The 24,349-nt window shown below is 41.1% G+C and overlaps 2 protein-coding genes and 1 long non-coding RNA gene across 3 annotated transcripts in view; 1 reads left to right on the plus strand and 2 right to left on the minus strand.

Moving 5' to 3' along the window:
• RERG (RAS like estrogen regulated growth inhibitor) overlaps positions 1-24,349 on the plus strand; it is an 88,873-nt gene that overhangs the window by 62,748 nt on the left and 1,776 nt on the right. Inside the window, exon 2 of the mRNA XM_068191961.1 lies at positions 12,327-12,383. Within this exon, the coding sequence (XP_068048062.1) occupies positions 12,327-12,383 (57 nt within the window). The remainder of the gene's footprint in view (positions 1-12,326; positions 12,384-24,349) is intronic.
• CALD1 (caldesmon 1) overlaps positions 1-24,349 on the minus strand; it is a 311,531-nt gene that overhangs the window by 31,485 nt on the left and 255,697 nt on the right. The window lies entirely within an intron of this gene.
• LOC137474897 (uncharacterized) lies at positions 11,138-15,835 on the minus strand. The gene is made up of 3 exons (XR_010999549.1): positions 15,354-15,835; positions 14,307-14,469; positions 11,138-11,378 (listed from the first exon to the last, which is right to left on the minus strand). It is a non-coding gene; the product is annotated as an uncharacterized lncRNA (long non-coding RNA).

Genomic DNA, 24,349 nt, shown 5'->3' on the forward strand with positions numbered 1-24,349 from the left:
TTTCTAAAACACTTCTGCTTTGTCAGCATCAGTCTATCTGCAGTGATAATCCATTTATAGCAGCAGCAATAGCATTACACACAAGCTCCAGATGAAACTGAGGAATGGCCAAGGAAACTAAAGACCAAAATTTCAACAGCTGCTTGGAGACTGAAAGACAACAAAAACCCACAACAAACCAGTTTTGGGGAAAGAGCATCTTTTGAATCAGGAGAATTTAATGAATTCCAGCTAGAGTCCATCCCCACACACACACGTGAATCAGTATGGCTGCGTGGGTGCACTTGGAGAGCTACAGATTGGGGAGTGACAAGAGACTTGGTGGGCAGGAATGGATGGGATTACACTGGGAAAGGGCATCCTTTCAGCCCAACACCATTTAAACACTGCTGGGCATCATGCTGGCTACCTCCCTGTTCTGCCAGGCACACTAATAGTGCTGAAAAGGTTAGCAAAGCGAAATGTAAAGCACAGTGAAGCAAGGAATGTAAACCATCCTCTTGGACTGGTTCCCTGGTCACTGCACCAGCTTTCATTGGGAGCAGTTGGAGGATTTTTGACTCGTTAAATTGTGGAGTCCCAGGGCTGTGTTTCTTCACGTCTCCTGCAATGCCATTGTGAGCAGCTCAGCAAAGGCAGATCACTGCAGTCACTCCAGGGCACTCTGCAGGGCAGTAACAGGAGAAAGAAATGTACACTGTTCCAGACAGACTGGAATTGTTTATGTGCTCTCTGCTCACTCTGAAAAGAGCACAGGGTGAAACTGAGGAAGTGTTCTTAAAACAAAGCAGTAGAAGGAAAACTTAGCCGCGAGAGGTTTATCACGCTGGCCCGAGAAAATAATAGAAGCTAACACCATAATAATTGCAAACTTCCTTTGGGCTGAATGATCTTTGAGCCCCTGACACTGCTATCCACTCTGGTGGTGTGTATCTACCAAGCTTCCGGATGGAGGGGAGGATCCTTGAAGGGAAAGATCCCCTTGCAAAACTGCCATGGGATCTTTAAAGTCCCCCTGGAGCAAACAGGAACTTGGTGTTTTCAGCCTCATGTAAAAGGAATGAAGAAAATCCCATCACTAAGGTCACTTCAAAGTGGGTAAACCACTGCATGAGATAATGACTGAAAGAGCCCTGAATATATGGGTTGTTATATTTCTTATCTGTGTCCTTTCTATGGACAAGAGAATCTCACACAGATAGCACTTCAGACGTTTGGGGTCCAACTCATTATTCAGCATGGAGAAATGTAGAAAAGCTCCCTCTTAATGCAGACTTTTAACTAAGTACAGCTAATTACTCAGCTGAGACCAGAAGAGCACTCCCTTTAGCTCTTGCACTCTGGGGAGGCAGGGCCAGGTCTCCTGGCAGCTGTGATGAACATCATAAACTATGTTATGTTAATCCTCCAAGTTTCAGATTTGAGATAAGTCAGAGGTTTTACAGCACCCATTATCTACTACTGTGGCTTTTATTTTGTTTGAAGCCATGCAGTGTTTATTAGCTGAATGCCCTTAAGCATTGAGAATGAAAGCAGAAATTTACCATTTAAATTTAGATCATGCTTCCCCCCTGTCACACACACACATAATTTTAAACTTTACTCTGAACAGTTCCCAGGATTGTGTGTCCAGATTCCAAGCAGAAGGCTAATAATAACCACTACATTATTATAGGCACCAAATGGGTGCTCATAAAACCATAGTTGCAGCCAGAGATAGGAGATGATAGTTGTTTATCAAAACAATGAATGAATTTGAATTCATTTAGTGCTGTCACTAGCACTGGGAACCAAGCACAGCACTCTGTAGTGCACTGACTGGACCACTTAGCAGTATTTATCTTTGCCCATTTTAAATGGTCTTGTAGGAAATCACTGCTTCCAGGATCTGGGATTAATTATCTTCCTCCTGCCAGAGGTTGTATGGGATGAGCAGTGATGTGTGCCCTGGCAGATCACCAGTTAGGCTTCAGACATAAACAGGCTTTGGTCACTGGTGATTTATGCAGAGTTGCTCTCCACCCACACCCGTTCCTCCAACCTGCTCCACAAAAGAAAAGTGATGCTGGGGTGATATTCTGAGATACCATTGGGGGCTACCAGTTACATCTCCCCTAGGGTCACTTTTCTGCCTCCAGGAACAATCACCTCTACAGCACATGAGGAAACCTTTGTTCAGACTGAGCTTTTCAGCTAATTATTTCTACATTTATTTTTATTGTGAGAAAGATGTGGTCCACGGTGTTTGCCTTGCATTTCACTCCAGTTGTTGGTCATAGCGTTTCTAACATTCTCTTTTATCATCCTCCAGCATTGCAAACCCTACTGTGGAAATACCTCTTAAAGGGCTTCTCTTCTTGTCCTGCTGTGTCTTAATTCTCCAGGTATAATGGCAAAGCTGTTTGCTCTTAAAAAAAAAAAAAATAAATTGTGGGTACAAACAAAAGTTCAAGATTCCAGGTGGCTAGCAAATAACAGGAGCAGGTGTCTTTCCAACACAGAGAAAAGGAGGGAGGGTAAAAAAAAAGGCATAGCTAAAATATGAGAATAATAGCTGATTTTGAAAAAGATGGGTCCCCCTAAATATTGTGTTGTGCACTGTGTTAAAAAAAGTAACATTTATCAAGGCTTACGTCATCAGACTCATAAAAAACGAGGATCATTAAAAATCCACTTCTCAATGTACTTTGTTGCCTTAATTCCTCATCTTCCTGGGACGCAGGCACCTTCCAGGTATGCATCCATCAACTGATTCAATCATCAGTCATCAATCAATAGGGCTGGTACAAACTTCTGGCGTTCACCTAAGCTCCACTGTCAAAGAAAGATGGAAATGGCACAGGATATATGATCTTTCAAGATCTTTCTGAATGTCCTGCTCTAGCTGGATTGGAATTGCAATGCAAAGCTTTTCCAGGTTGTCTGAGATTTCCATGGAGCCAAACCCAGAAAGCCAAGGTGTGCATGCAAAAAAAAAAAAAAAATCAAGTTTATCACAGGAAAAGCGAGATTAAAAACAAAGCTTGTTTTTAGTTTGATGCAAGCTGTAGTCTCATTTGATATTGTATACGGATATAACTGAAAATAAGAAAATTATTACAGTCAGGCTGAGGAGAAGAGGGTGACAGCTAGTCTGTGTTTCTGACCACACAGAAACACCCAGTGCTGTCTACCAACATGAAATACAGAGCCCTTCATCTCTTTATGACATTTCTAGTCACCATTTGTGCTGATCCATACAGACTTAGGGAAACCGTGGCAGAGCAAGGCACTCTGACAAAAGTACTTTTTGTGTTGTGAAGATTCCAAGCACAGGCAGTAATCCAGCATTAATGCCAGTGGCTTTACTCACGCAGCGTGCCAACTGCCCTCCCATTCAAACTGACTCACTAGAGCCTGATAAAACTGTATTTTTAAAGCGTTTTTACTTACTCTAAGCTGGAAATAGCAATAGCAAGTTGTGCCTTTCCAGAATGACTTTGTCATTACCAGAACATACCACGTCAAACAAAATGTCTTTTGCTCCCGGCTAGAGCAGCAGAAGGGAAGATGTTGAAACACCAGCCCTCAGAACTATCAAGTCCTAACCCCAAGAGGAGGCACATTGGTTCCTTGAGTTCCTTAGGAACAGCCTCCCCCTTGGGCAGGGCTGGGATTTCTGGTCAGGTTGCTGCTGGCAGCCAGGATGCTCTCACAGAACAGCTGGGCCCTGCTGACCAGTCCCTACCCTGGCCAAGGTCTCACAAAAAACTCTCTTCAAACTCTGTTGGAAAAATTTCTTAATCTCTTTCGTGCATGAGACCGTGCCCCCTCCCCTACTCCCTGGGAAAGCGTGCACTAAGAAGGCACTACCCTTTCTCTACCCTTTCTCCAGTTTCTCCAGTTTCTCACTTCTCTACCCTTTCTTCCAGTTCTTCCTGCTCATCTCTTGGCTTCTGAGCATGGGAGAGGGAAGAGAGCAGGGATCAGACCTAAAGAAAAAAACAAAATTAAAAAAAAAAACAAAAAACCACAAAACTCACCAAAAAAAAAAAAAGCAAACCCAAAACAAAATTAAAAAAAAAAAAAAGAAAAAAAGCCCACCTCAGCACTGCCCATGTGTTTATGGCCACTCTTTCTGGTGCTCAGGTGTGTTCCTCCCTTCGCAGTGGCAGGGGATGAGGCAGCAGCTCCACACCATCCTAGGAGCAGTTCAAGGCACCTCCAAAATATCCAAAATTACTTTTTCCTTCAGGAGTGTCAATTCATGTTGCCTACACCTTGCTTCAGGCTCAGCTCTGAGAGAGTAAGATCAATTTTGAACCCTTTTGGCACCCAGGAATCAGCTGAAGCCAAGGAGCTGGTGCCGGCTACAGCAAAGTGTGCCTTTGCCTTCCCCCTGTAACAGTGACACCTGGATAAAAGGATCCAATAAATCCCCCAGATTTCTCCAGTGGGATACAAAACAGCAGAGAATAAAAGAATAATCAGGGGCTAGTAAAGCTGTGTTTGTTTGGTTTAAATATGCAATTCCTAAATTGCAAGTTCTTTGAAGACAAACAGTGAGGTGCTGAGTCATTTCCTTTGAAAATTCAAAAATCTAACTTCCTTGCAAAATATGGCCTTTCTGTTCAAAATACATTTACCAACAAAAATTCATTCATGCAAAAATTCTTTGACAATAACCAGATGATCCTGCCATTGAAAGCATTATAGAATTCCATCCTGTGTCTCTCCTTTCTTTCTTTTTCCTTCCTAAAGACGACAAACTAATTTGACCATAAAAAGAGAGTGGGATGTTTTCTAAATTCAGCACTGGAAGAAATGTAGGAAAGGAAAATACAAAAAAGTTACAGCCACTGAAAATTTTGACATCTTGCCATTGTCTTACTGAAGTGCTGGATTTTTAAAGAAAAATGTTTTCCACCTCTTCTTTCTTTCTTTTTTTCCTCTCAGATATATCTAATTCTTTTAACTTTCATCTTGAGAGGGAGGGTTGGGTTAGTGTCAAAGTCCAGGACTGAGAGCCCTGTTCTGCTTTCCTCTGCCCAGTGTCTTTCAAAAGAGCACGGAGATCCAAACCTTACCTGTGTCAGTTATCCAGAAAAGCCTAAAAGTTATTTGAACGTGATTTTGTCCCTAAGATTTTCCCTACAACACCATCACAAATATACTCTGTCTCAGAAACACAAACATCTGGAGTGTTACCACTAACTGTGCTCTGGAAAACCATATGTGTTGAGTTTTAACTTTTTTTTGTTAGGGTTGGTATTAAATGTGTGAGATGGTATTTCTTGTTTGGATTCAGATGTTTATTAGTTTTTTATCTCTATTATAGTTTTTTTTAAGTGTGAGTTTTACAAATTTAAAAATGGACTTGTATTTTTCTCTTTATAAGGTTTTTTAAGGGTAAATTGTCTAATTAAGAAATTACACTTAAATTATTTTTACTTTTAACTTAATAACTAACTACTTGTGATTCGTAATGTGGATTTTTTTATCTAATTACAAAATACTACTTAAACTTATGAAGAAGAAGGTGGAGAAGAAGGATTAGCTTCTGTTTCAAACTTTTTATCTTGTTCTATATATAATACTATATTTTAAAACTTTTAAACTCTAAGTTTTCTTCTACATGATATTACACACTTCTATTCAAACTACACACTTATAACCTTAGTTTTATCATTCAGTTCTGGAAGCTTTCTCCATGGCCTCAGGTCAAATGCAGTGTTCTCTTGGGGGTCAGTGCCTGTCAGCACAGAAAGTCTGAAATTCTCAGAAACCAGGGTTCCAACACATATGTGTTAGTAATGGCACACCAGAAAGTTTAGGTTTCACAAGGGGGGCGACAGAACAAGTTACACAATGAAGTCAGGAGAGGGACATGATGCGAGTGTGGATATTACCCTAAAATGATCAAAACCATTAGATACACCAGTCTGATAACTCATCTTCCACCTGTGGAATAAAGAACCTTATCCTGAAGTTGTGTGTTATGGAACGGGGTAACATAATGTAAATTAAGCCTCCTGCTTGAGTTCCATGTGCAGCAACCTTTGTAAAAAAGTGCCTTGAGCCCTTTTGAAAGCCCTGGGGAGAACACTACAACAAAAATCCTCCTGTTCAGTGAGGATGGGATGAAAGACTACTAATCAATAAAAAAATCAGGGTCAACTCTCCAGAGGAGCATACAAAGAAGTCCAGTCTCCTATTAAGACAGCTGAGATGAATATGTAAATACAATATGCCATGGCCTTCCAGAATTTCAGATTAACTCTTTGAAACGGGTTCTTTTTCCCCAAGCTCTTTCCACTCAGAAGTTCCTAAAATCACGTATTTCCCAGAGAAGCAAAATGCAATTACATCTGAGACAGATGCAAATTGCCCCTGACAAAAGAAGTACTCCCCAAAACCTTGTAGCAGAAATTGAAAAGTGACAGTGGCATGAAATACGCTGACATTTAGTCAGGCTGGAATATGAATAACCTGATGGAGACTGGAAAAAAGCAGAGCTGAGCAGGAGTGTGGTCTTTGTCTCTTCCACAGTAGGATACTCTTTCCAGAAAACTTGTGAAAAGAAGGTCAGTTATTGACATCTAATTGGACAACCTGCTGAATTATTACCTGAAACAGCCTTTGGAGTCCTACTGCATTCACATTCTGCATGTAAAGTATTATTCACTGTGAAGATAAATCCCATATACAGCACTTAATATTGTACATTTGAAAGCTTGTTAGTGGTTTTGAAATACTTGGATGTGGAATGGTGGTTTCAACCATCATCCTGCAGTGGGAAATGAGATATTTGAGACAGGTATTCCAGTCCTTTTATATTTCACCAGAACAAAAAGTCATTTGAGCCATTCTTGGTGCTCAGATTTGAATCTACAGAACTGAAGCCCTTTCCATCACCACTGAAGAAAAAGGCTTGCATTACACAGTGAATTCTCCTGAAAGGCAAAAGCAGCACATTTCATCCCACAGCTGTTCAATCCTGGTCTGTATTTGCTATAGCACTGTATATATGCACCTGCATATACACACACACTGTTGCATATAAATTGCTATGTGGTATATATAAGAATGTATACATTTGGTATTTATATTTAATTGATCTTTATATATTAAAGTATACATACATTTTAACTTACCCTGGCAGTCAGTGGAGGACCTCCCTGTGCTGTTAAACAAAAATGATCATAAACAGGAATTTTTCTGAACAGCTCACTGCTTAACACAGTGACTTAGAAATGCCTGAAACATGCAGAGTCTCAACAAGGCAGTCTAAAACAAAACATTTTTATGCTTCATTGATTTCTCCCTTATTTTCTCACTGATCTTGCTTTGCTCCATGAGATTTACTGTAGGAAAAGTCTAGTTTACTGCAGCAGGTCCCAACATCAGAAGTGACCATGGTGAGCAAACCAAGAGAGGAGGCAGAGGAGTCCTGCTGCTGATGCCTCACCCAGTTCTCACATCCCCACATCAAGGAATTGCCAGAGATCCCATCAGAGCTGGGTCAAACTCAGGCCCATGGATGCAGAGGAAGGCAATGGGTGCATGTTTACACCCCTGCTGGATCAGAAAAGGACTCTGCATTATAACTTCACCCTTTCCCCCACTCACAGACACCCCCAGGTGACCTGCACTTCCAGAAGCAAACTAAATTCTCATGGTTGTGCCTTTAAAGCAAACCATTATTTCTTGAAGGTGGACGTAGAGCTGTTTAAGGAGGCAGAACATCACCTGCCAGAATCCAGCAGCACTGACATCCTGCAGGCTGGAACTCACCCCATCTTCCAGGGGGGCTGAAATTCCAACACCTAAAGGGCCTCTCAGAAGGTGAATGGGGGATGAACCCTCTAACAAAAATATATATTTTAAGAAACAGTGCAATACTTCATTTCTGAAAGTGCCTTTTGATCATTATAACCTTTGGTTTTAACCACTCTGGTGTCTCCTGCCAAGTGTGGTTTACTGATGACACATCATCATGGCACCAGGAATGGACTTGTTGATAAGTTAAATAATGGGACTACTTTCAGACCATTTTTATAGCTAAAAATTCTCATGGCATAAAAGAGTCATCATACAGTTATTTCACTGTGGAAAACTGTTATTTTTCTTAGAATAACTTTAAACTCTTAACTTTTTTTGAAGGCGGTTGTTTTTCAAATAAAACCCTGCTTCCTTTCTTCCCCAAAAAATTCCGCTTGTATTAGCTGGAACCATACCAAATCCACAAAGATATGTGTTCAGACAGATTGTAAATTTAGCTAGAGCATTTATATGTTACTAAATCCAAACAAAGATCTAAAGCAAGATGCAAAATATCACACACACACATAAAAAAAAAGTTCCAAAATATATGGAGTGGGATTTTTAAAGCTGAGCTGGGACTCAGCTACACAAGTTCGAAAGAAATTGATTAATTATGTGGTTGATAATGTTGGTTTATATGCCATGTTAAATCCTGGTATAACTTCATTGTCTTCAGTGGAGTTGCACTGCAAATGTATTTGACAGATAGTCATGATTCTTCTCCAAGAATAACTTCTAAGGCAGAAGTTTTAAACATGAGTGAATGAAAGTCCTGTGCCAAGTTCGACCCTAATTTATACCCTGTGCAAAACAGCTGACTTGGAAGCGAGGGTGTCAGCAAAGGCAGAAAGAGACATGAGTCTGTTCTTCCCTTGCTGGGACGTTGCATCAGCTCCCTTTGGTGATGGTCATGTCTCTGAACAGCACAGCGGGAATCCACAACGCAGCCTGTGGGAGAGTCTTTCCTTCCAAGCCTGCAAGTTCTTGTGTTTCACAAGCTGTAAGTGTTCAGGGAAGAGCCTGGACTAGCCTCAGTGGAGAGCCATGAAATTCACTGCTATTAACCACTGCATCAACCTGAACCTTGGCTGCTTTGAAATGACTTTGAGGATGAGCACTGGAAATGGCCATTTGAATATGAATACTGGAATTAGTCACTTAATTTAATCAGAAAATAATGTGTTTCAGACAGACTCAGTCTCAATGTTACTTTGAATCAAAACCCAGCATTTGGATGGGATTTCTTTAGTCTGTTGGGTTATTTTTGGCTCATTATTAGCATTAGAGTTAAACATGTCTAAGTAAAACTGACACACCTTTGCTCAGGTGAGAGGGAAGTAATGCCCATCTCAACTCCTCTTCTATGCAACATTACTAAGGACATGGGGGGGATTTTATTATTTTGCCTAAAGCATCATTTAAGCCAGCAGCAGCAATCTGACTGCCCCAGCTCTAAGTCTAGCAAATTGCTGAAGTCCTCACTCCTGATTCTTCTGCTGGCAGGGTTATTTTACAGCCGAGTGATGTAATCTGGCAGTGAGGGAGCTCAACACAAACAGCGTGGCTCCACAGCAATACCCCTGCTCCAGGGGATCATTGCTGGGACAGGAGGCACCAGCCAGCAAGTTGGTCTCCAGACTGACAGCCCAAAGCACTTGGATGCCCTTCCCAGCTCTTCCCTCACTGTCTGTTTTCAGTCAAATCAGGCAGCAAAGTCCCATACGTTGTTTTAATGCCCCACTGGATGTCAGAGGCCCATCTGCTGAGAACCCCTAATGAGGCAAAAGTGAAGACATTTCCCTTCCAACATAGTCTGCAATACTTACAAACAGAACAGGCTCTGGATCAAGAGCCTCTCACACTCCCCATCTGTGAAATGCAGCTAGCTGCTAATCTTCAGCCTCATAAAAATGTGTGGAAGTGAAAAGCTTTATAGGATGTGCTGTGACCACTGCCATGAAAGAGAGCAGCAGCATTTTGAAGGAATTGACTGGGTCAGAAGCAGGGAGGCTGAGCAGAGCCAGCCTTGGAGGAGCAGCAGTCCTGCACAGCCCCAGGGTGCCCCAAAACTGACACAGAGCACATGGTTCTGGAGCTGGTAGTTCCCCACTCACTGGGGCTGTGATAAGGGGGTGTTTCCTTCCCTTCACTGGGCCCAAAGAAAAAGAAAGTACGTATAAAAATACTTAATTGGCAACAGTGCTTAGCAAGTGGCTCACTGTGCTTTCTGTGCTCACCACTGAGGTCTACCAGCAGCGAGACTGATTGCCATCTGACTGTGCATGGCAGTCACCTCCCACCCTTCTTTCTTTAGTTCTGCACCCTCCTAAACATGTAATTATTTATGTATCGGCATGTGCTGGAGACAAATACAGCCCAGCTTTGCCCTTCTCAGCAGAGCTTACACCTTTGATCTCTAATTCCTCACCTCTGCAGCACTGCACACCTGCACCATTTCATCCCGTGTACATAACTGTGGGTTATGTACCCTGGGTTTTTATGTAACCTGGGTTTCTCCTCCCAGGCTCATCTCAGCACCTCCAGCCCAGTTCCACTTCTACTTTTTATGGCTTGTCACCTTCTAATCTCTTCTATTTGGGCACCTCCAAAATCAGCTCTTCTCCCTCTTTCCCTTCAGAGCTCCCTCTGTGACCTGTCTTAGTCGTGCTTGACAGACTTCCAGTCCCCTCCATCATTTCTACTCTCCTCTGCAGAAATTTCCATCTACAAGTACAAGGTTATCATAAACAGGGGGACCATGCTTAAGATAAAAATAGTTGGACAGGTTCTTCTGCCTTTTGTCTCTCTTCATTAGCTTCACCAGGTCCACGCACAGGCTCAGGCTCTACCACACAGGTAGCCCATCACTGCTTCTCCTTCAGAGTATGGCTGTCAAAGAATACATTTTTTACATCTGTTTGATTTTTAAATCTGTTTTAAGTCATTGTAAATCTGTTTAATTTTTTTTTAAATCTGTTTTTAAATCTATCCTTGACAAAGAAGCTAGTAAGAGAGAATCTATTACTAGCAATTAGAGAAGAATTATGACCAAACTTTCAAAACAACAAGATGCTTGAACTATTCCAGCTATGATAAAAGGTGCAGAAAAAAAAGTCCTGGTGCAACATCACCACGGATGGGAAATCAGCTACATAGAGGTCATCTTGTTTTGTTATGGCATTCAGGTTAAGGGCCGTGACTTGAAAAGTTACTTTGACTAAGAATTGCCACATCTACTCTGAGGAACAAGGACAGCATTTCAGCAAAGCCTAAGCAAAAAAAATCAAAGTAGGATTTCCTAAGGAAAATAGAAACTTAACACCAGCTTCAAATTGTTTCTTGTGTGGTGATCTCTTTTCCTTAGGATCAGCTTCTTATTATCCCTCCGAGTATGAGGAGGTATATTAATATTCTTAAAATTAATATTCTGACTGTCTGATTAAGGAAATCTTAATTCATTGGATTTATTCTGCAGACTCTTGCCTTATCCTGCTGTTGGGCATAGAAGTCTGGGATGGAGGGCATTCTCCTGGCTTCAGTTTTGAAAAGGATCAGAACTGGGTTTTACTGTCCACCTGCAACCAAAAGAAGGAGGAACAATCATATGGGTCTGATGACAAGGAAAAGTTTTCCTGTAGCTATAATTGCTGCACTCGTAGCTTGGGCAGTGATATCTCTGGCTTCATTTGCAGAAAGGATTTTGGATGGTTTGCAGTGGTAAATGATTCATTTACATCACTAGAAATTCAAAGCACTGCTTGGTTTTAAATTCAAGAATAATCAAAGTCTATATAAGTTGTTTTTAAAGGGTTTGGAGGGAGAGAAAAACTTAAATACAAGAATATAAGTAGCAAGATCTTATCCTATAAGCTGAAATGAAGAACTACCTGTCCAGTGCTCCAAAATCTAAACTGTTTTTTCCTGTTTCTGCAAATTGATTAATAGCATGTGTTGACCATTGGTTTGAAATACTGAATCTGTTTTCTTCAAGTAGACAAAATGTGGAAATTAAACTGTAACAAGGAAGGCATGCCAAAACAGAGAAAGAAGCTATTTAGCCAATTATTTCTGCCTTACAAGGTTTACAATCCAAAGGAAAGTTTTCAAGAATAAAATTATTTTGATCAACCCCTCATTTTGAAGTGTCAAAGCTGGTTCCAAAACCGCCAACACTTTCCACTATACTATACCACCAACACTTTAGGTATCCTATAACCACTTTCCACTGGTAATAGGATACCTAAAGCATCCAAAGTAGTGGCTTTGGTTTGTTTGGTTTGGTTTTTTGTTTGTTTGTTTTTTGTTTGTTTGATTTGTCCTGTTGCCCCCATCCAAAAGCGTGAAGTGGGCCACAAACAGTGACAAGTGCGCGAGTGCCCCAGTGAGCAACACTGACTCCTGCTCACAGTTCAGGGGAGCTGCTGCCTGCCCACTCACACAGAAAACTTTGCTGGAGAAGCTTTAAAACAATCTGTTGAGTTGGTGTCTTGTCCTTCTGACCCGAAATCTCTTTGTCCCTCCAGCTCTCGTGGTGCGCTTCCTGACCAAGCGGTTCATCTGGGAGTACGACCCAACACTGGGTAGGTGGCTGTGTCCCGGAAGCACGGTGTGCAATGGCATGGCATGGCTGAAGCAGTGGCAATCACAGAGTTAAAATTACAAGCCTCAGCCAGCCTCTAAATTTGCTGCAAAAAAGCTTCTCTGTGGTCATTTTAAGCTGGAACAAATTGTTACCTAAGATGGCAGAATGGAGAAGCAGCAGCACCAGACAAAGGCTGAGTTAGTGTGAGGCACATTTCTGCCCACTCAGAAATCCAGGGGAATTCTGCCATTGAAATAAATTGCTTCAGTATTAAACTCTTCAAATCATTTAGTGTGAGATCAGTCTTCTCCTTTTGAATAACCCAAATGTCTTCTGCTTGAGAATATGGGATCTGGGATACAGATCTGTATTCTGGGAGAGGGATCTTAAAAATTCATGGCCAAATAAAGGTTTTTAAAGTCAGCCTACCTACACTTAGGTAATTTTTTTGTCCTCATTTTCAAACATATATTGTCTCTTATTTTTTGGGTGACCAGATAGGGGCATCAATCATCTAAAGGGCATGTCCCTTCCACTGTTCCCACTTAGCTCTGTTGGGTCTGGCATTTTCAAGAAGCTGGCTCAGATATCTCAAAAACCTGTCGAACAGTTGCCCTGAATTAGAGGCTTCGCTTAAAATTTGTGCCAACGTCAATTTTCTTAGTATTTCTTAAATTAGCATATATTTAAATGCTCTGCAAATCCAGGCCAAGAAGTCCAAGACAAGACATTCACTTTTAGAAGGTGCCTTCAATACCTCAGGACTAAGTAATTCACATGTAAAGTAAAGGGATGGAAAATTCTCTTCTCCAACAATGCGTTCCTCTCTCCTTCCTAACATTTCTTTGCAGGCTCCAACAAATCATACAGTTAAATATCAATTTCATTATTAATGTTCTTTCCTTAAGAGGTTTCCTTATGGAAATAGAAAATGCCATAAAATTGCACAGCAGAAATGAAGTTTAATATATTCTATTACAGAAATCAGGCAGCCCTTTGTAAAAAGCAAGTATCCAGGATTTTTGTTTGGCAACATGGAGAGATAACAGATATCAAAACTCTTATCTTGGGAAAATAAATCTCAGCACAACCTGAGCTCAAATACATTCTTTTATCTGCTACTGTCAATGTAGTCCTCCGTGAATTGTGTGTCACCTGCCTTGTGCTGCACAGTGGAATGTTCAATAGAAGGTTCCTTTGGTATTATTAGTGTTAGTACTTCACATTTCTATCACTAGTACAGCATTCTAAGAACTTGACAAGAATTGTATAAAGCCTTCTCTATCAGTGTAGTCCAAGTGCATCGATTTCTAAAGGGCCACTGCATGCAAAAGCATCCTTTTTGCCTTGCTTAAGCACACAAATGAAGTTATTAGCAAGCTACAAGGTTTATTTTTTTTTGCCCCATTATGAGGGCCCCATGCCCTTTTTGCTGTACAAGGCTTGGCATTTGTTTCAGTTTTACAAATGAATACAATTGTAAATCACCATGCCCCTCAGGAATCTAATTGTCTTCTCTTTGCAGCACGGAAAGCTTTCGTGCAGGCAGCAGTCTTATCTCAATAAACTAAAAAATTAAATCTCTTCTGACTTACTGAATTCTACATCCCAATTCAGTCTAGAGAATAATAGCTTAAATGATGTATTATAGTCATTGTGATGCTCAGCTCTCTAGGTTGCTCTGAGGAAAAGGGTTGAGAAATTCAAAAACTAATAAACTATTGTCAAGGAGTTATTTCTTAATCACAGTAATCTCTGGTGGAAGCTGCTCACCTAGAGATTGTTTTGTAAAGTATAATTTTGTCGAACTGCAGATCACAATGGGATTCAAAAAAGGTTCTGAAGTGTTAGAGATGACAAATTATCTTGAAATCACAACCACTATTTAGGCCTTCAGAGATCAATGAGAAGGAAACTGTACCTTGAAAAGCTTTGAGAACCAGTGCCTGAAAAAATGCATTTCTGTCTTTTAGCATTGTCATCCTGCAGTGATTTGGTGACCAGCTACCTGTAAACATCTGAATTCACTGAGAAGTTTCAGCAGAATAGATTCCTTGCTTCTCAGCAGCCATGGGCTGGCAGTTCTGTGGAAAGAGGGATATCGACATGTTCAACCAGTATAAAAAATTAAAGTTGTGTCAGTGAGGATAATTTCCTCTACAGGGAGAAATAAGCAGCTTTGTCAAGCTATTCTAAAAGGACAGGAGTAAAACAGATGCAAACCATCCTACTAACCAGCTACTAAGCAACGGGAGGTTTTGCCAAAAATCACTGGGGCTGAGACAAAAACGTCAGATTTATAGTTTATTTCTTATGGCAAGTTTTCAACCACCCATTAGCCCTCTGATGCAAGCAATCCTAGATAATTCCAATTTTTAGAAAAGCTTTCACCAAGCTGTTCAAGGCCTGATGGAAATTCAACATTAACCCAAATTAAGCATCATATTAAAAAAAACCCCAACTATTCCTCTTTTTATTCAAGGGTGGCACATCTTAACTGGAAGGGAAAAAACACACCTTACAAATATTCCTTACTATTCTAACCTGAATAAAACGAAGGGCCATATTTTTAGCAGCACCTGGATAGAATGCTGTACCACCAGGAGCCAAATTGCCAACCACAAAATAACATTTTCTGGCAGGAGGAGCATCACTGAACCCTGCAAGCTTTGGAAAACAGAGCTGCTGCTGAAGTCGGGGCTCTGCAGCTCTGCCACTTTTGTGCAGGTGTTGGATCAGTGCAGGACAGCTGCATCTTCACAAAAGTACATCTCACTCTGCTTTTTATTTAACTGTTCTCAGCCAAAGGGCAACAACCACAGCAAAGGTCATTTTCTGGGCAGTGTTAACCACCAGCCTTGACTTGTCCAATATTTCTGTTTAACTGGCAACTCATTGTCACCATCTTGGCATGGGGTTTTTGTTTGCTTTTCCAAGAGGTGCTAAATTCCTCAAGGTAAATTCCTACCTGGCATTATTAAAGTGAATGGGTTTCCACATCCATCTTCATTTACAGTAAACTGCAGCTATCTCACATTTTCAACAGAATTAGATGAAAGAGCTCTATGTAGAAATGGGCTAGAATAGCACATTTTAAAAAATACATGCATGCAGTTGTTTTCTAAAATATTAAATACATGAATAATTCAGCATTAAACTAGTCTTCTTTAGCTGGTTAAATATGCATTGAGAAAGGGGATTGGTCCCACATGGATTTCACTAAAATTCATTCATGTTTACATGTTTTTAAATAGAACAAAACTTGAAAAACATATAATCAAGCTCAGTGGGATGTTAGAAGGCCTCAAAATGCTTGGCCTGGGTAGGGCACCAGTGAAGTCACACTCTTGTCATGAATGTAGGACTCTCATGGACCTCAGTGACCCCAGGGCTTGACCCCATAATTTTCAGGGATTTCAGCAGGGAATAGCTGCTCTCCCCACAGCCCCACTAAATTGCAAAAACAATTTTTGAGTCTGCATCTCAGCAATTCCCCCCAGGAGCTACTGGCAGTGCCCAGAACTTACGGTGCCTTCACCTGAACTCAAAGATGGGGAGATATTGTGGTTCACTTTGATATTTAATTTATTTTAAAACTGGAGATGCTGAATCAGAGTAATCAAGGAAACTGCGAAATCTGTTTTTTTCTGGGAGGCAAAAAAAGGAGGAGAAAGCTCAAAGAGCCACTGCAGCAGCAGACAGAGGGCCTGCAGAGAACTTCATGGGTAGCAGCAAATTTCTGCCTCCATAAGCCATGGCATGCAGGGAGAATCTCCCAGATCAAGTGATGAAAGAAGAAAATTCATCATTGCTATGGCTGAACGCTTTTAAAATAATTTTGCAGCACTTCTCTGAGAACACATTGGTTGTTCCACCAAAACTTGAACAATTTGCTTTACTAGGAACAGAGCTGGGGTATCCAAGAATTGGGAAAAAAAAAACAAAACAAAACAAGAAAACCCCCCCAAAAACAAAAGGGGGGAGTATTATGACTTATGTTTTGTCATTTGTTTTGAATTAGCATTAGATTATGTCACTATTAGATTAATAGTGACATTTTTGAAGAGTATTTCTTCTGACTGTATTACAGTTTCTTTACAGGGTTTTGTTCACTCTTTTTTCTCCCCTGGCAGAATAAAAAACTTGAACAGTGTTTCTATAAAGCCCTATCTAATGCAACAGACAGCCCATAAGAAACCCTCAAACATGGGTAAGAGGTGTAGGTATCAGGAAAGCAAGAAAGATAGGAGACAAAGTAGTAAAAATTGCTTGAAGGAAGGAGACAGAAACCTCGCTTAGAGCCCTGAATGCTCCCACAGCAGAAAACTAAATCTCCTACCGACGAGCTCAAGACTTGCAAATTACACCACTGTGGCACCAACAGCAGAAATGGCTTTGTGAAGATATTTACACTGGCAAGGAGGCTTTTCCCACTGGAAAACTTCTTGCAAGGGTGGTTATTTTTACATTAGAAGGGCAGTTTTGCTTACATCTATAGCTGGAGGGTTCTGTTCGTAAAACAGTATCATTCAGGAATCACAAGGAAAGGGTGGAGGTCCCATACATGATGCAAATAATATGGCAAAACTAGTAAATAATGCTGGCCTGAGTTTGTTTTCTGCACTGGATAAACACATAATACATAGGCCTGTATGAACAGCATACATACAGAGCAAACATAAGCAACAGGGCAAAGTAGGAATAGATCGGGAATATATCCAAACTGGCTTTCATCAAAATGGCTGAGAACCAGAAACAGCTTAGCTGTGGGAATCAAGAACTCACTAAAGAGTAGAAGTATAGTTATTTAGTATAACTTATTATATATCTATTATTATTTCAAATAAATATAAATCATATATATTTAATACAAGTATACATAAGTATATGTATTGTTATTATTTATTATATATTATTTAGTATAATTTATTATACATTATAATATATCCTAGCAAGAGAAGATAAAAGAACTATCTTTTTGGGACAACTTTGTGCCACTGAAGCCATGATAAAGAGCTCAGGTCCAAATACAGCTCTCCAGGATTGTCTCTGCTGTCTGGTTTATTCAGCTAACACATTGTCTGGACAGCTGGAATACCATGTGAATACGAACTCCTGATCCCTGGGATTGCCATCCCCGCTGCAGATCCCAAGTTAAAGAAACATTGTCTTTGTGCACTGTGGGGTTTTTTTAGTTTTCTTGACTGGTGGCTTACTCAGCAAGTTTGCCTTAACACTCCTGAAGGTTTAACTGCCTGTCTCTAGCCCAAAAACCCTGCAGCAGCACAGCTGAGGCAGAAACTGCCCAGACAGCAAACAGAGCATTTAAGAGAGCAGCCCACAGCAAAGGAGGTGTTCATAAATCATTAACTGATGGCCCCTCCAGCCCTTGGGTGTAGAGGCTGACAGCCCCAGAAGGAAGGCAGCCTCCCCCACCAGTCTCTCCTCTTCCAGCTACACTGCAGGATGGTGCAGTCCACAAGCAGCTGATGATGGAAAATAACCATTTTCTACGGTGAGCAGAAGAGCAGAGAGTTCTGCCACAATCCTGCAGAACTCTGCATTCTGCATATTCCTGCTGAACAGCCGTGCTGACAACTCCAGCTTGTCCAAGCACAGGCTGGGAGTAACAGACGTGGTCCTGAGTGGGGTGTAATGGCAACCAACAATGTGGGGCTGGGAGGAACAGCTGCCAGCCTGTGCCTCAGGGACTGCCGTGACAAATGTGTAGGCACTTCATAAATCACTGGGAAACAGCCTTGTTCTCAAGCCAGACTCCAGCTATTCGAATCCTGGATTTTTATTGACAAAATTACTCATTCCTTCTGCCTCAGTGCTTAAGGGATTCAGTCCTCAGCAGCCCTAGGTTGTGCCTTCCCTAGGCATCTTCCTGTGATCATATTTTTCCTACATCAAAACAGCAGAAACATTATTTAACTTGATATACATTTAATAAGCTGCATCATTTTTACTGTGCTCTTCAGCAGGAGGAATTTATACTGAATGTATTATAGCAATGAGCCATGAAAGCATTCCCAGTTTCTCTGAGGTGTTTCTCAGGAAATGGACTCATATGGCCTAAAGCACCTTAAAAAACCAGCTCTGGCTTCTAAAATCCTCAACAAAGTCTTGAAATGATGAAATTGCAATTGAGAGCAGCAAGAGAAGATGCTTGCAATAACACAGGAAGCAGTTATCTGAAAATGTGTTTTGTTTTCTTTCACATGAGTCTCAAGATGAAGATATTCCTGATGCCAGTAATAAAAATACTGCTTTTTTACAGTAGCTCAACAGACAGCAAAACTCAGGAGTGGCAGTAGCTGTTCTTGCTATGGCTACAGCTGCAAAATATTTCTCCCCTACTTTTGTTGCTCATCATATTCTGAGATGTTTCCCAGATGGGCAGAGTTTTCCAGTGCTTGCCTCTGCACCCTCAGGAGACAAGGCTTTTTGTTTTACTTGTTTTGGCTGTGAAAATAGTCTCACTGGTTAGTTTTCACTTATATTTTCAGAAGTAAGGTGAAACTCAGCTTCACCAACAAAGACTTCTTGCTGCAATCAGACAAAAAGGCATAGAAAAACATGATTTATTTAGGCTTAAATTTATCAGGGATGCATTTCCTACCAAGAAGCAACATTCCTTCCAAGCATTGGTGAGAAAATTAAATGAAAACCAAAAAACCAACAGACCAAAACAACCAACCACTGTTTAAGCCTTTGAGCTTACTCCCTGCTTAGTGCTCTGGCTTTATTGGTTTGGTTTCAGCATGCCTTGGTGAATTCAGCTCCAGGTACCTGCCCACATTTTCTTTGCCTATCCCAGTAAAAGTTGAATGAGGACAGTACCAATAGGAAAGGAAAAGCAACACCACTTCTCAAAAGAAACCCATTCTTCATATGCAGCAGAAAAATCATATTTGCATGCAGCAGGAGGTAACAAACAAAGGTATTTTTCATTGTTTTTAGAGTCCTCTTCAAGAAAACTATTCTACAATTCCTGTTTGGAGGCCAAAATATTATTTATTGATAATATCAACACATCAAGAAAAATGGTTTTCTCTAGATTAGGTTTATATTACACATGTGTTCTACCTAAAAAGAGGAAATTCTAGGGATGAAACAGATCCTCTCATACCAAGATGAGAACTTTATAGTCTGTTAGGGCTACATACACACTAGCCATTTACCACCTTCCCACTTAATTAAAAATAGGAAAACATGATAAAAACCCAAATGCATGCACTTAGGGATGTCAACAGGGTTGCTGTGCCTAACCCAGCCTAGGTTTCACAGAACAGAAACCTCTGAGAGCTTCACCGTGCACTGAAAAAGGCACTGAAAGCAGCTCAGTGAGCACAGGTGCCCTCAGGGCCTCCTGTTGTGCCCAACTTTGACCTGAGCAGCTTGGGAACACCTGCAGCACTGCAGTCACAGCTCTGATTTTGGCAAAGGTAGCCTTGGAGAGGGCAGCCAGAAAGGAAAAGAAACCTGTTTGCACATCACCACATGAATTCCAGAAGCAGCATTCACTGCATGTGGAGCAGGCTGGAAACTCCGGACCTGGGTTAAATACCTCTGCCAACAAGTATCTTCGTTCATCCATGTTTTGGTTGAAATTTGGAGCTTGACACGAGGGTCTGTGTAGCTTGACAGCTGCACATTAAGAGCACACAACACCTGTGGGGGGTGTACAACCTCCGGGAACTTTTCCTTCCCTATTTCCTGACTCCTGGGGCTACACGTGCACAACACAACATTGAGGAGTCCAAGTCCAATTATCAGAGTCACAAGGTTTCCTTTCAGAAACATTATTTTTACTAGTTTTTCTCCTTTTACACATGATAAAAATGTTGCAATGACCATTCATGGCATCTTGTTTGATGGAATTATTAATAAATATCTCAGCTTTTCTCGTTTGGGGGTCTGTGGTACTAATGAATAGAGAGGCACATGAGGTTATGCTGTATTAGCATTAGAAATATGTGCTAAATACACAAGGTGCTGTGTTGTACTGTGGTACTGTGCTTACTGTAAAACCACTGGTGGTGGCAAAATACAAACCCTCCTGTGAGGTAAACAGCAGAGGGAACACAGCCAGAGGCCAGCAAGAAAAATAAATTCCACTGTGCTTTGAGAAAAGCTGGGGTTGAGGAAGGAAGAAGGCAGGAGAGACTTTCTGAGTCAGGAGGATACACTCAGCTTACAGGGGCTTTCTAAAATGTCAGAAGTTCCTGCAGCAGCAGAGAAATGCAGAGGGGACAGACCTCACCAGGGCTGGGTCAAGGAAGGGGTGGGAGAACAACACCAGGGCTAGTTATAATTTTTTTTTCCCCCCATTGGGCTGTCAAAGCCACTGTTCTCAAATGTTACGGGTGCACCTGATGGGTATCAAAGATTGCAGGAGTCGAAATGAGTAGTGAGGTACCAACAAAACCACTCCAAACAATAAACATCTACTCTTCTAGCAGAACTAATTATGGGGAGTTCCAGTCTTATAGACATTGCCATCCAACAGGACTTTAACCATGATTTTAAAGTTCATGTCTATTAGCTGAGGTTTTTGGTCTGAAAACTCTCCTGCAATCACTACACAAGAAGTCTTTCTCCAGATGTCTTGCACTTCTCAGATCCACCTGGCTGGAAACCACCATTAGACCAAAGTTTCTTAAAACATTTTTATACGTCCTTGTTTTAGTAACCTTTCTTGACCAAAAAAAAAAAAAAAATCAACTAAAATTCTGTATGGAAAGAGAGATTGTGTCTCTCTGTACTTAAAAGCAATCAACAGACCAGGCTGGTTTAAGTTTGCCTGTAAAATACTATTGCTCCATCTCAGCTGATTTACCTACTCCTAAAACCAAGAAACACCTCCGTGCATATATTATCTTCTAGAGCTGTGACATATCCCAATAAACAAGTATTGAAAACAGCTTTTTACAACAGCAAAACTTTTTACATCACTGAAAATATAACTCAAAATCTAGAAATTAATTTCCAGATAATAGTTTTTGTCTACAAAGTACAATATTCTGGAACAAATATACTCAGAAAAACAGGATAGTCCTGGACAAAAGAAAGGTTTGAGAGATGACCAGCCAAGTCTCATAGGCCAAAACTCTGTTAAAAATGTCACAGTAAGCATAGTGCCAAGATGCGATGTGATCAAGCTGTGACACAGACAGTCTGTGGATCAGGGGCTTCAGAGTTTTCCCTACAAAAGTAGGGTTTTTTCCCTGTATTTTTAAAATCATACTGATCAGAAGAATAGAGATATTTGTAATATTCTTATCAACACCAAGAGCCCCCAGGGAAGTTGGTTTTTTCCCTGCAAAATAATTTTTTCCACAATTATTCAGCAGCCGTGGTCATTTGATTAATTCATTAATTATTGTGGCTCAAAACCAAACCAACTGCTGCCACTTTCCAACATGTTTCTCAGGCCTTTTGACAGCTCTAAATATATTTGAAATAAACCTGAATTTTTCAAACAGTGGAACCATGAGAACCAAGAGTGCTTTGCACAGCAGGAGTGCTGGGGGATTTCAGCTTTATGACCAGGAGCCACTCTGAAATCTGGCATCAGCCTTCAAAGCCACACTCATCACACCTTTGAGCCTCTTACTGGGAATATGACTGGAAGCACAGCACACCCCCAAGCCAGAACCGGTCAGATTTGCTTATTTATATTGAAGCAGAGCAAATAAATCAATCTATTTCCACAGCACTGCCAGGCTCAGACAGGCTCAGTCTGCACAGCAGCTCCCTAAGTGTGCTTTGACAGCGAGCTTGTGGTGAGCAAAGCCCAGCTCTGTGGTGTCTGCTCCATCTCTGAGGGCTTAGCCACATAGCTAGAGGTAGAATAGACAGGCAACACCTGGTGCAAATCACAATCTGAAGTGCAGAAAGTTGCCTAAAATCATCCTGGGAGCTGCTGGTAGAGTGCTACACCTTGTTTTTTCTACTTAACCATGACAATGCAAACATAAGACTTTTACAGCCTGGATTCACCTTACCAGTTTTGGGCTTCCAAGTGCTTTTGAGGTGCAGGTTACTCCAGGAGAGAGCTCAGACAAGCTATATCCACCAGCAGCACCTATTTTATTTCATCAACTCTAATAGGAGTTAAGGGTGCTCAGCTGAGACACAGACACCTGTGCTGTCAATGGTTTGTTTCAGTCAGGGGTCCAGCAGTTATCTCAAGCCCTGTAATTACCCTCTGGCTTCATGTCTCAAAAAAACCCAACCAAACAGCAATCAAAAAAAAAAACAAAAACAAATAAAAAACAAAACCCACAAACCCCAAACAAACAAAAAAAAGAAAAAAAAAAGAAAAAGAAAGAAAGAAAAAAAAAAGGCAGTGCCACAAGGAAAATGATACTAATAAATCCCAAAGGAAAACAATGTTTTTTGATGTACCATGGGATCAGTGTGAGCAGACTGGAACTCACCTCGTCAGGGCTCATAATTTACAAGACAACCAGATTCTTCAGATTTTTTCTTCCCTTGAAGGAGAAGCCATGTCTGTGATTACACCAAAAATGCTTTCAACGTCCAGCTGTTTTACACTCCTCATTAAAATTCACCCAGCTACCACACATTCCAAAGCATAGGAGCAGACACACATTTAGTAAGATTTATTTACATGGATCTGACCTAAATCGGTGCTACTCATCCAAGATCAAATTCCTTTCCAGCATGATCAGCCAAAGCAAGTTAAACTTGCAACATAAAGTGCTGCCAGAGTCCTATTTTGAGAAGTCAAGTATCATTTAAGATTCATGCTGCTTTTGCACGGTGAGCAAAAGTCTATTCCTTGAGATTTATTCTCCCATTTCACAGGGAAGATCTGTATGGACTACCCCATCCTGCCTCCTGAGGACACTTCACAGATATCCTGCAGTCATGGCTGGGTGAGCACTTTCCCAGGTTCTGTGGAACAATTCTCAGCAGCCACTTGTCAAGCAGGGCCAGATGGTTGAAGGCATATGAGCATGGCAAAGCCTTAGCAAGTAAGGAGCTAAAATCAGACTGCTTACTCAGAGAGCCACCTCTCCTCCACAGCACCCTCCCCCAAAGAAACAGAACAGAAGTTCCTAAATAACCTCGAGCTTGGAATACTACACAGGGAATCCCAACCTAGCACTGAACACTGAAATAACTCACTGAAGGTGCAGTCTAACACCAGTTTCCTGCTTTTTCTGCATTCCCTGAGGGAATTGCTGCAGCCAGGAGGATGTGTGGAAGGCACAGATAGGACATTCCACCAAGGGACTTTGACACATCTCACTCTGCTGTGTAGGTATAACCTCAGGATCACAAAGGGAGACTCCAATTCCTTCACAACAGCCTGGAAATACCATCCAGAAGGGGTATTTACAGCCTTTAAGAAACCCAGTCTTCATGGCCTGAAACCCCACAGCCAGCTGGCTTGCCATCTGCCCAAGTAAATTGACCATTTGTCCCTATTAGAGACTGCTGGGCTATTAAAGCAATTAAGGTAGCACAGGGAGGGAGTGATATTTTTGGTTTGGGAAGAGACTGTTTGCAGCACTGACAGCACTGAAACATTCCTGATTGTGAAGAGGGGACATTCTTAAATGAATAATGGAAACAGGCATTCACAAAACACGAGCCCTTCCAGAAGTTCAAGTTAAAACAATGTGTTTCCTAAGAAGATATCCTTTGTTCCTATTGAAGAGATTTACACCAAATGAAAGAATTGTGTCTCTGACAATGCAAAGCATTCATAGTCACTGGCCAGACTTTTACAGAGTACATATTTGTCTTTTGATATAGGACATCTGTGAGCTAGCAACAGTAATAAATCTGAATGTTAGCACAGACAGTTTTGCACATTTTGGGTCAAATGCTATAAAATTTAGCTTATCAGCTTATTAAGATAAAACAAGCTGCTTTGTCATTAGTTTTCTGATTAGTTGCTTGGTTCCAAAACCTGGGACAGTA

The sequence above is a fragment of the Anomalospiza imberbis genome, chromosome 5, assembly GCF_031753505.1.
Source record: "Anomalospiza imberbis isolate Cuckoo-Finch-1a 21T00152 chromosome 5, ASM3175350v1, whole genome shotgun sequence".
In the NCBI taxonomy this organism is placed as follows: Eukaryota; Metazoa; Chordata; class Aves; order Passeriformes; family Viduidae; genus Anomalospiza; species Anomalospiza imberbis.